The sequence below is a fragment of the Lagenorhynchus albirostris genome, chromosome 4 (genome assembly GCF_949774975.1).
Source record: "Lagenorhynchus albirostris chromosome 4, mLagAlb1.1, whole genome shotgun sequence".
Taxonomy (NCBI): domain Eukaryota; kingdom Metazoa; phylum Chordata; class Mammalia; order Artiodactyla; family Delphinidae; genus Lagenorhynchus; species Lagenorhynchus albirostris.
The window spans coordinates 36,835,957-36,851,203 of record NC_083098.1 but is presented as its reverse complement, the minus strand read 5'-3'; the positions used below and the strand labels follow the sequence as shown (position 1 = coordinate 36,851,203).

Genomic DNA, 15,247 nt, shown 5'->3' with positions numbered 1-15,247 from the left:
GGTAAACATTGTTATAAGAACAATACACAACTTCCTCTCCATCAAGTCCATGGCCAGTCATTTATCCTTCAACTCTTCCCAGCATTACTCCTATCCTTTGCCTCAGCATGAGCTCCCAATTTTTCCAGCCCATCATTTCCATCCTGGTTTCCAGCCTGGTTTCTGTGGTGCCATTTAACTATTTCATTCATTTATTCATTTCTTTTTCTTTTAACAATCTCTGTTAAACACCTCCTAGCACAAGGGAATAATTCATTTTGTGAAGTACCCGTCCTCAAGTTTGCAAACTAGTAAAAAAGAAACCCTCACATACCTTGATTATCTGCTACCATGAATCCCATATCACTCCTCAGTTCTAGGTATTTCCCATGGTCTGCTTTCTCTAGTGCCTAGAAAAAGCCACAAAACCATTCTGATTGGTTCCAATAAAATTCATGCATTCTAGCCTAATCTAAACTCTCACTGTAACATAAAAGCTTTCATGGTTTTTTTTTTTTTTTTTTTCCTGACTCAACACTTTCTTCACAGCAGAATTTCTTTACTCTTCTCAGGAAGTGATTTACTTTTTTTTTTTTTTTTTTGCGGTACGCGGGCCTCTCACTGTTGTGGCCTCTCCCGTTGTGGAGCACAGGCTCTGGACGCGCAGGCTCAGCAGCCATGGCTCACGGGCCCAGCCGCTCCGTGGCATGTGGGATCCTCCCAAACCGGGGCACGAACCCATGTCCCCTGCATCGGCAGGCGGACTCTCAACCACTGCGCCACCAGGGAGGCCCGTGATTTACTTTTATTACCAGGAGTATGGCAAATTTCTGATGAGTATCTTGGGATTCCCTCTGTATTTTCACTCTTTCCTTTGTTCATTATTTCTTTCTCTTAAGAAGGAAAGGTTCTTCCTCCCTGCTAAATTAACCATCCCATGTATGTTGGTTTTTTCCCATCTCCTCCTCCTGGTTCCTTCACATTTTTCCATCAGTTTTCCCCACTATCATTTGCAATCTCCTCCAATCTACAGATTTATTATCCACTGCCTAAAAACATCCTCAGACATTTCACTCTTCCAGAAAGACCCTAATAACTCATCTAGTCTCATTTAGTTTATTTTTTTAAATCTTTTTTCTTTCTCAAACCCTCAAACTTCTTGAAAGAATAGTGTTACTCCTTTTCTCAGTTTACTATCATTTAGTCTGATTTGGTCTCTCACCTGTCTGTGCAATGGAAATAGTCCTCTTAAAGGTCATCAGTGACCTTTGTGTATCACATATATTCATCTTTTCATTCATTCATTCATATTTACTCAGAAAATATTTATTTTGTGCTTGCTATGCATCAGACACTTGCTAGATACTAGAGGTATATCTGAAAAAGGCACAATCCTTTTTGTCAGAGTTTATAATTTTGGTAGAGGAAACAAACAAGTAGAGAAGGAACTATCAATATTAGGCAGTGGAAGAGTCACAATTTTTTAAGCATAAGGCAATATGAAAGTACAAGAAGCAATATCTAACTCAGCCTTGAGTTGGTCATGAAAGCTTTTGTGGACATGAAAGATTTTTTTCCTTTAAGGCTTCTCTTAAAGGAAAAAGAAAAAGTATTCAAAAGAAAAGGGGAGGAAAGGCATTTCTAGCAGGGAAAGTATCTTTCAGGAGAGAATCTAAAAGTTTATATGCTTTTGGTTATCTGTAAGTTCAGTAACACAAGTGCAAAATTTGGAGAAGTGGATGGTGATGATGCCCTGGAACAAGGGTTCTACCTGGATTGAGTTTTTAAAGTTCTTTTTCAATGTTTGTGTATTTCAGTGTGCTTTGGGCGGGCAGGCAGAGAAGAGAGGTCTGTGCTTTTCATCTGATTCTAGCAAGTAAGAACCTATGACTTCAGAATATGAAGAGCTACTGCTATAAGTGTAGTCAGGGACCACCTTATGGAAAGGCTTTGAATACTAAGCTAAGGAGATACTAAACTGTATCTTGAAAACTCTAGTTTGAAGAAGTTTAAGAAATACAGTATTATGCTCAGATTTTCATTTCTGGAAAGTTCACTCTTTGTAATGTGCATTATAATACGAGACAAGCAAGAAAGCAAGACTGCAGAGAGGGGAATCTAGGACACGTGAAGTAGTCCAGGCTTGAGCTGAATAGTCATCTATGATAGTGATCATGAGTACAAAGAAGAGGGGTGAGTCAGAAACATTTAGAAGGTAGAATTTAGATTTTAGTGGAATTCTGCCCCCCTGATACAGAGCACACACCGTACATCCCTACACAGCTCCCCCCGCCCCCCACCCCATCCCCACATGTCCCGTCTTAAGTATTTTGTACTTCCGCTTTTTAAATTATTTGAACTTGGGACTGTGTCTTTGGATTTTCCATCCTCATAGCACCTAGTGCAAAGAATGATGTTTCTGTAGCATACACTGTATTCTAAGAGCTCTGCATATATTAATTCATTTAATGCTCACAACAACCCTATGAGGTGCACACACTATTATACCCTCTTTTCAGTTGAAGAAGAGTCACAGGAAGGTTAAATACCTTCCTAAAGTCATGCACCTGGTAAGTACTGGACCCTAGCAAATCTAGCTTCAGAGTCCAGGCTCTTAACCCGTATGCCAAACTGCCTCAAAACTGTAGTCACATTTTTGAATACCACCTATCCATTATTAAATTTAAAGCAATGTATAAAAATGTTCTAGTCTCACAAGAATAAATTTAGTGCCTTATTTGATTTGTGTGGAACAGCTAATGAGTTTCCTTTCTAATGTTTATGTTTTAATCCTTTCAGAACCAATTCGAAGATACAAAACTTACCACAGTGATATCTTTAGTACCTGCAGTGAAAGTCCATCTATTGTTTCCTCTGAATCAGACTTCAGAAAAGGTGAGAGGGATCTGAACAAGCAAAATGTTCTTAAGAAACCATGATTGTTCTTCTCTTTCAGTAGTGTTGAGATATAAGGTGTCAAAAGAATAATTCTATGTAAAATTTTTTAATTATAAAAAACTTCCAGTTACTCATTTTAACAGTATTATAGGAACTTAATAGCAGTTTCATCAAATAGCAGTGTAGTCATTTTCATAGTAGAGAAAATAATTGTTTTCAAAATAACATGACTTACCTTTAAAGAGTTTATTGACATTATGTCACTAATTTGATTACATGAATATGATTTGTAAAAATTATCTTATGTGTCTGCTGAATGCTTGAGTTTTAAATAAGATTACTTGATATTTTTCTCACTTGTACTATTTTTGTTTCATTCACAATTAGTGAGAAAAAGTGAAGTGTCAAAGAGATTTGAGTCCAACAGTGGTCTCCCAGGGGTAGATGAAACCCCAAGTCAAGGCCAGTCACAGAGACCAAGGTATGTAATATGAAAAAATGATAATATATTTCCTGTTGCTGGTGTTTTTTTTTTCTTTGTTAGAATCAAGGAGAATTTTTAAAAATTATTCTTTTTCCTCTGTTTTCTCCATTTTCCTTTTCCTTTTCCTCCTCTTTAAGTTCTTGCAAATTCATTCAATTATGTAAAAGATGTTACAGTAGTTTGAGTTATTGGAATCTTTTAGAATTGGCCCTGATTATTTATAGTTTGTGCTTGATTTTTAAATTAACATGAATATAAAATAACTTATTAACAGTAAGGAAGTTCTGAAGGCACGGCATTAAACATCTGTGAGAAGATAGTAAACTTTGATTTCTAAGAGAATAATACTTCTTTCGAGGTTGAATGGGCTCAACAAGCAGGCTTTCAGTGAGTATTATTTGTTGAATGAATAATTAATAGGTTACTACTGAATAACCTATTATGTAAAAAGTTAATTTTTCACTACATCTTTCCTGGCTTAAAAGAGGTCATCTTGTATTTTTTAAAGCCCACTTCGGGCTGTTTAGAGTTCATTTTCATACTGAAATACTCAGGTTTCTTATAAGGTGTGTATTATTCTTGTGCTAGGGTTAGAATGGTGGTATTATAGGCATGGATTGATTTACTTTGTTTGAACTGAAAAGTGTCAAATCAGTAGTGAATATATTAATGTGTATCTTTTGCAGGTGTGTACAGCTTCCTTACGTGAACAGAAACATGTTATTAATGTTAAGAATTAATTTGAAATTCATAATGTGATATTAGAGAACAAGAGGTTGCTTCCAAATTTACTCCCAAACGACAGGAATCCTCTTAAATTTGATATCAGTTCATTTAGTTCAAGTGCCATTATACACAAAAGAATCATTTGAAAATTAACAGAAACTTGCCCCTTAGTTGATTAATTCTGGCAGACACTGTTTCATACCTGTAAACTATTAATAGACCAGGTAACCCTAGCCATGTGATTAAAGCAGACAATTTATCCAGGGTTTAGACTCCAAGTAATTACATTGCACTAAAATTATTCCTTAATATTCCAGTTTTTATGAAACTTGTGTGTTTTTCTCTTCCCTCTTGTTCCTTTTAAAATAGTCTGAGGGACTTCCCTGGCAGTCCAATGGTTAAGACTTCACCTTCCAACACAGGGGGTACAGGTTCAATCCCTGGTTGGGGAGCTAAGATCCCACATGCCTGGAGGCCAGAAAACCTCCATAACATAAACATAAACATAAAATAGAAGCAACATTGTAACAAATTCAATAAAGACTTTAAAAATGGTCCACATCAAAAAAAAAATCTTAAAAAAAAATAGTCTATGATACTTTCTTTGAGGAAAGCTCTAATAAGTATTCATTTACCTAAAGCTCTAATAAGTATTAGAAAAATACTTATAAATACTTATAAAAGTATTTATAAGTATTTATAAAAATACTTATAAATACTTATAAAAATAAGTATTAGAAAGCTCTAATAAGTATTCATTTACCTAAAGTGGTATGATCTTTAATAGCATTTTCTATTTTTATGACCCCATTGTGGTAATAGTATTTGTGATTACTATTTTGGTAATTTTGACCAAAGAGGTAAGAGACAAAGACAGATCTATGCTTGATATTACATAATTTTGTTAAAGAAGCAAAACTGTTTTGGGATGACCAGCCATATGAAGCAAATGTTGAATTGCACTAAGCTCTGTGTTGAATTGAGGAAGTCACTCTTCTCTATATATGTAATTTGGAGAAAACTTATAAATAGTTAACATGATGCCCTTTTAACTTAATCAGAAATAGGAGTAAAGATAACAACTGGAAGAATTGTTGGGATTATGTGTTGATCGATTGATTTTTTTTTGTTTTTTTCTTTACAGTAGGTCCTTGTTGGTTATCCATTTTAAATATAGCAGTGAGTGCATGTCAATCCCAAACTCCCAATCTGATTGATTGATTTTATAGTCAGTTTGCTAGTTATTTAAAATACATATTCCTCCAAACAAAATTGAACCATTTTGTGAGTCTTATTTCAGTTTTCTTGATAAGGTACCTAAAAGCGTCAGCATTATAAAAGAATCTTAGTTTTGACTGTTTCCGGTTTAATTTTAGGAAACATTAACATTGAGGCCTTAGCTCATCAAATCGTAATTTAGTGATAAGCTACCTTTTATTTCACACTTTAAGAGGGTAAAAAACACAACATAGTGTTCTTAACATCTGTATTAGATAAAGTTATAGGTGAAAAAAAATATTTCAAGGAGAAGTAGATTGTCAGGTCTGTGTATTTATTACATTTAATGTAAGGTGCTAAACTCTAGTTCTTTTAGAGTACCCCATCTCTTCTTTCTGCGTAAGGAAAAACACATTAAAGTAGTGTCCAGATTCCTTATTCAAGTGCAGAGTTTTCTGTATGTGTACAAAGGCTTCTGATAATATCCTTAACATGCTGGTACTTAATCGGGAGGTTCTGTTTGTTCTTTAGGTCACATATTTGTGAGATCTATAAATAGTTCTGTATTTAGACATGTTGCCTGCTTCTTTATAAAATTTCCATTTCTTTAGCTAGAATGAAATGGAAAAACAGATCGAGACAGTGCTATTGATTTGTATCATAGTGGGTGGGGGGAGATTAACAGGAAATTATGAGTCAGATCCAGAAGAATGAGTAATTTTTGGATTTTGAGCTATCAAAAGTGTCTTTCAGTGACCAAAAAAGATATTCAAAGCTGTTTTCCAAAGAGCAACTCTAAGTTTTTTTTCTGTGTTAACTTTTGAAGTACAATTTTTACATAGTGCAATTCCCACTGCTTCTGTGCCTGTCTGCTTAATGATGTAACCATTTTTTCTGTCTCAAAAGAACCTATTTATTCATTCCTAAATCATCTAGGTTTTCTGAGTTTTTTGTTCGTTTTTCTTTTTCTTTCTTTCTTTCCTTCCTTCCTTCCTTCCTTCCTTCCTTCCTCCCTCGTTCCCTCCTTCCCTCCCTTCCTTCCTTCCTTCATTGGGTCTTCATTGCTGCACGCGGGCTTTCTCTAGTTGCAGTGAGCGGTGGAAGGGAGCACCACTCTTCCTTGTGGTGCATGGGCTTCTCATTGCAGTGGCTTCTCTTGTTGTGGAGCACAGGCTCTAGAGCACAGGCTCAGTAGTTGTGGTGCATGGGCCTAGTTCTGAGGCATGTGGGATCTTCCCAGACCAGAGCTCGAACCTGTGTCCCCTGCATTGGCAGGGGAATTCTTAACCACTGCGCCACCAGGGAAGTCCCTGTTCGTTTGTTTTGTCTGTTTAGTTTGTTTGTTTTTTGCCTCTCAAATATTTCAATCTTTAGAGGAATTTCTACCAGATATTGTGTTGGGCCAGATAAAGTGATGATCAGTCATTTTTTGCTACCTGTTAGTAGGTATAAAATAATTTGAACAAGAAGGCTAATATATTTGATGAAAATGACAGGTGTGAGTTAAAATGTAAAGATTCAAATTCTTACCATTTTCCTTGACCCCATTAAGTGAGAGTGAGCCATAAAATCATGTTCAATCATTTGCGCAACAAATGATTATTGAGTACCTGCCATGTACTGGGTACTTATAGGTACTGGAGATGGAGTCATGAACAAGATCAAGAAGTCCCTAAAGAGATTTTCTAGTGCTGAGGGATAGCCAGTAAACCACTGAAAAAACAAGTAAGTAATGCACCATCAGCGTGTGATGGTGCTTGGAAGAAAAATAAATCAGGCTAAAGGGTTAGAAACTACAGGTGTGTGATGTCCAAATTCTAGTTTTCATAGGGTAGGGTGATCAGAGGAGGCCTCTCCCAAGGGGCGACATTTGGAAAGAAAACTATTAGCAACAAGGAAGTAAAACATGCAGATATCAGGGGGAAGAAAGTTCCAGACAAAAGGAACAGCAAGAGCAGAGGCCCTGAGGTAGGGGAGATATGTCCATGTTAGAGGAATAGCAGGAAGGGCAGCATAACACAGAAGGCAGCAGAATGAGTGAAGGGCAGAGTGGATGGTAACCAGGACCCAAATCATATCAGACCTCAAAAGCTAAGGTGAGCACTTCAGATGTTATTCTAAGTGTAATGGGAAGCCATTGGATGGTTAAGAGCATAGAGAGCCATGATCTAATTTACATTTTAATGGAATTGATCTGTTCTGTGAAGAACAGATTGCAGGAGTAAAACACCAGTTAGGAGGCAATTACAGTACTCCATTTGAGCTGCATACAGCACAGATTAGGTTGCTAGTGGTAAAGAAGATTCAAATACAGATTTCTTCAGGGTTGTGCCCTGCAGGATTTGCTGGTCATTCAGATGTGGGATTTGTAAGAGGAATCAAGAATGACTCCAAGTTGTGTCCTAAGCAACCAGTGAGTGATTGAGAGAAGGTTGCACGTAAGGAAAAAGTATCAAGAATTTGGTTTTAGACATGTAAGGTTAAAGATGCATGTTAACATCCAAGTAGAACACTCACTTAGGCAGGTGAGTAGAATTAGAATTCATGGGAGAGCCTGGAGTTATGGGAATATAAGATAATTAAGACTAGGTGACTACATGAGATCAGGTAGGTATGAAGACTGTGGAGACTAGAAAACTCTGGAGGTCTGAGCACTGTTGCAGTCTAACATTAAGAGATTAGAAATGAAGGAGGATCCAGCAAAAGAGACTGAGAGGGAGGAGCCAGTGAAGTAGAAGGAAAATAAAAAGAGCATGGTTTCCCAGAAGTCAGATGTTTAAGAAGAGGAATGATTAAGCAGCTGTATGTTATATGATGCTTAGAGGTCAAGTAAGATGCAAACTAAGAATTATCCTTTGGCTTTGGTAACACAGAAGGTAGTCATTTTTGTGACTAGTTTTGGTGAAATGGTAAGGACTCGAACTATTGGTCTGAGTCCAAGAGAGAGTGGGAGATGAAATGGAGATAAAATTTAAAGGACAGTTTTGAAGAAATTTACTCTAAAAGACAGCAGAAAAATGAAACAGAATCTGAAAGGGGGTGTGGAACCAAAGGAGGATTTTTTTGTTCTAAGTAGAAAATAGTGTAGCATGTTTGTATGCTAATGAGGATAACCTAGTGCATGAGACTAGTGATGCATGTGAGAGGGTAATTGCAGGAGCAAAGTCTTTGGGTGGGGGAGAGGTCTGGAATCCCATGCACGGTAGAGGTTTGACGCCTGTATAAGTGTGCAGGAGATCCATCCGTTGTAACAGAAAAGGACAGCAGAACATACAGATATAGATTTGGAAAGTCCAGTGGTAGAAGGATAAGGAAGTTACTTCCTGATTGCTCCTTATTTCACCAAGAAAACTGAGGAAAATTCATCAGTTGAGAGGAGACGAGGGAGAAAGTATTGGAGTTTTGAAAAGAAAAGACAAGGATGAAAATATGAAATAGTTCTCTAAGAAAATTAATCACCAGGCAGTACTAAGAACCCACTGAGATCAGTCAGCATGGTTCTGCAGTTTCATGAGAGTTGAGGTTGAATGCAAAGGAATGATTTTAATGATGGGCCTTAGAATTCAAGCAGTGTAAGAGCAAGAGAGGGTTAATAGAGAGAAAGTGGTAGAGTCAATGGACTACAATTCCTGATAGAGTTGGTGAATTATTTGAAGGGGAGTGTAAGAGGAAGTAAGCTAGAAAAAATAAGGAGATTAGATAGGGTATTGAAAGATAGAAATAGGAAATTTTAGAGGTGGTGCAGTTATTGGTAATAGCCAGCATAACAATGGGCGTAGATTGCTGGCTGAGGTGGAGGAGGCCAGGGTGTTGGAGCACTCTTCAATCTCTGTCACACCACCACAAATGATGACAGCAGTAGTGGTGAAGACCGCTGAGTCAGCCACTTAAATCTTTCATGAATAAGGGGGAGTTGACCACAGGACAATGTCTAGAGCAAAGCAGAGCAGTGGATGGTGTGAGTTCATAGCATGTACTTCAGAGAAGCTGGGGGCTCTTGGAGGACGGGTCAGTAATGATCTGGAAGCTGAAATAAAAATCACGGGGAATCTCTATCGCATGTCCCGGCCCACTGGTGCAAGATTAGGAGAATAAAACAGCCCTGATCTGAGAGAACTGCAGGGGAAGCAGTTTTCAGAAGATGCTGGGATGTTAAGAGAAGAGGTGAAGGATGTAGATCTACCTACAAGTGGGACACCATACTATATTAATATATTAAAAATAGGACTCAAATATTACTGCAGTGGTTCTTCTGAAATGAAAAAATAAAATTTGTTTACATTCTTGATACCTTACTTAACATGACTTTTTCTTGTTTAGACTTAAAGTAATTGTTTTCTTCCCAACCCTTACTTTTCTCTTCTATATAGCAGACAATATGAAACACCCCTTGAAGGCAACTTAATTAATCAAGAGATTATGCTAAAACGGCAAGAAGAAGAAATGATGCAGCTGCAAGCCAGAAGGGCCCTTAGACAGTCTCGACTGAACCTGTATCCAGGAGACACACTCAAAGCTTCCATGCTTGACATCACCAGGGATCCCTTAAGAGAAATGGCCCTAGAAACAGCCATGACCCAAAGAAAACTAAGAGTAAGTTGATTCTCAGGTTACTGCACCTAAACTTGGCCTCATAGGGTAATGTTATACAAAGTACTTTAAAAAATTCTATAGGTTGCCTGTAGTTAAAATTGAAATCTCATATTAGTTTCCATTGGTGTTAAATATCTTGTTGGTTGATACTAAAATAAATATTTAGCTGTTTTCATGATTTCATTTTTAAAAAAACATTAGATGGAGTTAGAGTATCTTAACTGTATATTTTAAAAATATATTCATGAACCTAAAGTCAACTGGCTTTATTCAGTATTGTGGGGGATTATTTTTTAATATTAAGAAATTTTTTATCCCACAAACCAAGAATATCAGAGATAGAGAGTTCAGAGGTGGTTCAGAAGCTCAAGAATGCTATCAAGCGCATTCCATCTTTATGCTCTGCCATTCTCAGAATTTTGACAGTAATTCTCTTTATAGTTAAAGGATGACTGCATTATCTTCAAGCATCATATCTTCATATTACAATATCCAAAGATAAGAAAGAACAAATCTTGTGTCTGTGGGGAATTTTTCTTTTATGTGTTTAGTTGCTTTATTTTTCTTTCAATATATATCCTCTATATTTTTATAAGCATAAGCTCAAAATGAACATAGTCTTTTCTCATATAAAATATCATGAACATTTTATAACTTTTATAATACTATTGTTAAGGGCTGTAAAGTACTCCATTATGTGAACATACTGTGTACCATAATTTATTTAATCAGTTTCCAGCTATTGGACATTTAAAATGTTTCTAATTTGTAATTGCTATAGAACAACCTTATAGCTAAATCTTTGCAGATAACTTCCTCCAAGTAGAATAGCCAAGTCAAAGGCAAATACCTTTTAAGACATTTTATACATATTGTCAAATTGCCCTTTAAAAGTTTCTTCCAATTTATGTTTCCTCTGATCATGTCTGTTTTCACCATATTCTTACCGACTCTGATATTATCATTCTTTTTTTTATTATTATCACCAATTTGATAGATGAGGCAGTATCTCATTTGTATTGTTCATTTACAAATAATTCTTCAAAAGCAAAATAAATGTTAGGAAAGTGATAAAATCTAGAATGATTTTTTTCTTTTTAGTCCTACACTAAGAAAGTATATTATCTTATTTTGTTTTGGGTTTTCTTGCTTATTTCAAAGAATCTTCCTAAAAGCATATTTGTCTACCCTGAAATTGATAGAATTCAAATTTTCCTCATAGTCTTCTAAGGAGAAGAAACAGTATTGCATGGTGAAAATTACACTGAACTACAAATTAGAAGACTTGGATTCAGTTTCTAATAATTCAATTTCTAATAATATGTCTTTATGTACATTTTTAAACCACTTTGTGTCTCATTATGCTAATTTTTAAAATGTGGAATTCGGTTGTAATTTATTAAGACAGTGTCTAATTTTTTGTATTTTTTTTTGCGGTACGCGGGCCTCTCACTATTGTGGCCTCTCCCGTTGCGGAGCACAGGCTCTGGACACGCAGGCTCAGCAGCCATGGCTCACGGGCCTAGCCACTCCGCGGCATGTGGGATCTTCCCGGACCGGGGCACGAACCCGTGTCCCCTGCATCGGCAGGCGGACTCTCAACCACTGCGCCACCAGGGAAGCCCAGACAGTGTCTAATTTTAAAGTTATTAGATTCCAATAAAATACAACTGAATTTATTTCAAGCCAAAGGGAAGAAATTCAATAAGGCTTCATCAATTTATCATTATAACCAATACATTTGTCAAAATTAAGCAATAGGCAGGATAGCATGGGCTTCCAGTAATTAAAGGCCCACATAAAGCATAAAAGGCACCATATATACACTTTTTTTTCTAAAATCATAGTTTCAGAGAGCTAATGCAGAACTTTGGCTCATTAGAGAGTCTCTACCTTTATAGTATGCCACTGTTATGTGTCATCTCACTAAAAACCTGTGTTTCCTTTCAGTCAGTCAGTGTGTGCTTTCTTCATCAGAGACGTGCTATATCAATGACTAGAGAATTTGAACTGTTGGTCGTTGAAGGACCACACAGTGTTTTCTCTAAAAAAAAAAAAAAAGCAGGAAGGGGAAATTCCCTAGAGGTCCAGTGGTTGGGACTCCACGCTTCTACTGCAGGGGGCCCAGGTTTGATCCCTAGTGGAGGAACTAAGATCCTGAGAGCCGTGCAGTGCAGCCAAATAAATAAATAAGTAAATAAAATAAAAAGAGTAGGAAGGCTATATTTTTGAGGCTGAAAATAGTACTAGTATTAGGAGGAACAATTTCACAGTTGAACTAAAGTTATTTCCCAAAACATAAGTTTTTAGTTCTTTTTTTTTCTGTATTATTTTTGATGCAGACAGATTTTTAATGTTCATACTCTATTGCCTCATTTGATCTGTATCAAATTCTGTGTTTTCCATGGCAGACTATTGTCATTTCTTCTACTCTGTTTCTATTCTCATTTAAAATGTGTCCTACTGGTTCGTTGAGTATTAACAAATGCTTACTGTTAAACTTTTACTTAAATGGTACCTGTCACATGTTCCACACCTGGCTGTTGGATAGAATTCCCACATCAAGCAACCAAATGAATGTACAGTGAAATGCAAAGAAGAAACCAACAAAAATAAAAGTCCAGTAACCCCCCATTAGTTCAAACACATGCATGCACGAAAGCACGCCCCCCCGCACACACCATCTGCCTTTGGCCTAAAAATTAGCCCTGTGTTCATTCTACCTTTTGCCCATTTGGACATAATTTTTCCATCTATTCTGAATGCTGCTCCCTCCTGGAGTCTAACTTGTTTTAAGTTATCTCTTCAACCAATTCTCCCCTCTAGGCAGAAAACCCTGGATATACAAGACATAAAGGGAAAGAGTAGATTGAAAAGAAGTAAATGCAAAATGTGGACTCTACTCTCGCCAGCTCCTGAGATATTATTTTCTTACTAGAAGCAGCAATAGGGAGCAGAGACTGTGATACTTATAATATCCCTAGTTGTCACTAATTAGAACAAAAAAGGACAGGATTCCCAGAACTTGATTACAGATGGATGTGTCTTTTGTAATATCAAAATAGATGTTGTCCAATAACTAAGACTTGTTTTAGGACAAATTGAATACCATTCTCTGAAATAATGAAATTCTGTTCAATAACTTTACACATTAGCATTATTAAACCAAATCCTTATGTGAACTTGACAACTCTATATTACTTCAGTAATTGAGACTGCTATTTTGGGGGGGGTAGTTTGAGTCTACCTGGAGTCCAAAAAATGAAAACCTTTATTTACATAAAACAGTATAAAGCCAGGCTTTATATTTTATGTTGCTGGTAGAAAATGAAGCTGATAGAACTTCTATTCACACTTAGTGTAAGGCATATTCCATTCCCGCTCTTGGCAAATTCCACCATACTTCTTTATTGAAAGTTTTTACATTTGTTTCAGATCACTAGTTCTAATATGGTGGCCTTACATGTAGTTGTTTATTATTATCATTACTATTATTATTATTACATTATTTTCCTTTCAAGGAAAGAGCTAGAATAAATGATAAAAACTATTGATTCTACTTCTGTGATTCACAGAATTTCTTTGGCCCTGAGTTTGTGAAAATGACGATTGAACCATATATATCTTTGGATTTGCCGCGGTCTATCCTTGTAAGTAATAAAACCACTTGGTGTCACTTTTAGAAAATAATTTTAGTAATGATTTTTTTAAAACAGTAAAATTCTTATAATATTTACATTGATAACTTCCATTCATTTTTTTCAATTGTAGACCAAGAAAGGGAAGAATGAGGATAACCGAAGAAAAGTAAACATAATGCTTCTGAGTGGACAGAAACTGGAACTGACCTGTGATACCAAAACTATATGTAAAGATGTGTTTGATATGCTTGTGGCCCATATTGGCTTAGTGGAACATCATTTGTTTGCTTTAGCTACCCTCAAAGGTACCAAGGCATTTTAAATTCAGGGTATAGTATGGAAACTTGGCAACAACGACTTCCTATATCTGTTCTGTCTAACCTTCTTTTGGGAAATATTAACTACATGGATATGTCAGCATTGAGAAGTAGGAGTTAGGAACTCCCTTCCTTTTCCTAACTAGGTACATTGTTTTAATAGCCGTGTCTTTTTAGCATCTTCTGTACCTGATCATGAAGATTTTTCTCTGGCATTGGCTATATAAACATAGATTTTAATTGTTATATTTTGGGGATCATAATTTTGCCTACATATGTACTCTAGAAATTAGTATTCTGCTAATATGAGTTTGAATATATAGCAGGACCCTATTTCTGAATTTCCATATCAACTTCTTCAGCTTACTATCCTAGAAACAGTGTCTTCCTAAATGTTGTCAGTTGATGACGGAAAATAAGTCATTTCACATATTTTAAGCATAACATCCACTGACCTGTGACGTTCACAACCATGGGGGTCTCAGAACACAGATTCAGTAGAAACTGCTGCTGTTTATCAATTAGAATTGTCATAGCAATAAGAAACCCCTTGGGGACTTCCCTGGTGGCACAGAGGTTAAGAATCCGCCTGCCAGTGCAGGGGACATGGGCTTGAGCCCTGGTCTGGGAGATCCCACATGCAGCAGAGCAGCTAAGTCCGTGCACCACAACTACCGAGGCTGTGCTCTAGAGCCCGTGCACCACAAGTACTGAAGCCCATGTGCCTAGAGCCCATGCTCCGCAACAAGAAAAGCCACCGCAATGAGAGGCCCATGCACCGCATCGAAGAGTAGCCCCTGCTTGCTGCAACTAGAGAAAGTCCACATGCAGCAACAAAGACCCAATGCAGCCAAAAATAAAAATAAATAAAATATAAATACATTTTTAAAAAAAGAATTAGTTTTTTTTTTACAAAAAGAAACCCTTTGAAGCTGGGTTTAAATAAATATTTCTTTAATATTACTATATTTATAAATTACTCTTCAATACTTCAGATTCCTGTTTACCTCAAAATATAACTTAAAAAGCTTTGACAACAAAGTACAATAAATTATAATTGAAGGATCAAATCACCCTGAAACCCTACAAGATCAGGATAACACCATCTTTGTCATACAAGAAATATGTCTTTCAACTTAGTTTATTGAATTCTTGTTCCTTAAACACTAATAATTCATTTTGTAGAGTCATCCAATAAATATTCGATTAGTGCCTATTGATGTTCTATCACTTTACTAATTACAGTTTTAGACTAATCATGTAATACTATCTGTATAAAAATATTCAATTAGTCAGAAGTTTGTATCTAATTTTGTATCTAATTTCTTAAACATTCTGGATAAGTCAGATCTTACTGACTAATCTTTTATTTGGAGAGAATCAAGAATTAA

The 15,247-nt window shown here is 36.3% G+C and overlaps 1 protein-coding gene across 15 annotated transcripts in view; it reads left to right on the top strand.

Moving 5' to 3' along the window:
* PTPN13 (protein tyrosine phosphatase non-receptor type 13) overlaps window positions 1–15,247 on the top strand; it is a 233,184-nt gene that overhangs the window by 125,385 nt on the left and 92,552 nt on the right. For 14 of the 15 annotated variants that reach the window (XR_009540261.1, XM_060147860.1, XM_060147865.1 and 11 more), the window contains 5 exons: window positions 2,779–2,874; window positions 3,265–3,358; window positions 9,676–9,898; window positions 13,474–13,548; window positions 13,670–13,844. Coding sequence is in view for 14 of the 15 variants with exons in the window: in XM_060147860.1 (XP_060003843.1) it covers window positions 2,779–2,874; window positions 3,265–3,358; window positions 9,676–9,898; window positions 13,474–13,548; window positions 13,670–13,844 (663 nt within the window). In the remaining variant the exon portion in view is untranslated. The remainder of the gene's footprint in view (window positions 1–2,778; window positions 2,875–3,264; window positions 3,359–9,675; window positions 9,899–13,473; window positions 13,549–13,669; window positions 13,845–15,247) is intronic. The other variant, XM_060147867.1, reaches the window with a different exon arrangement.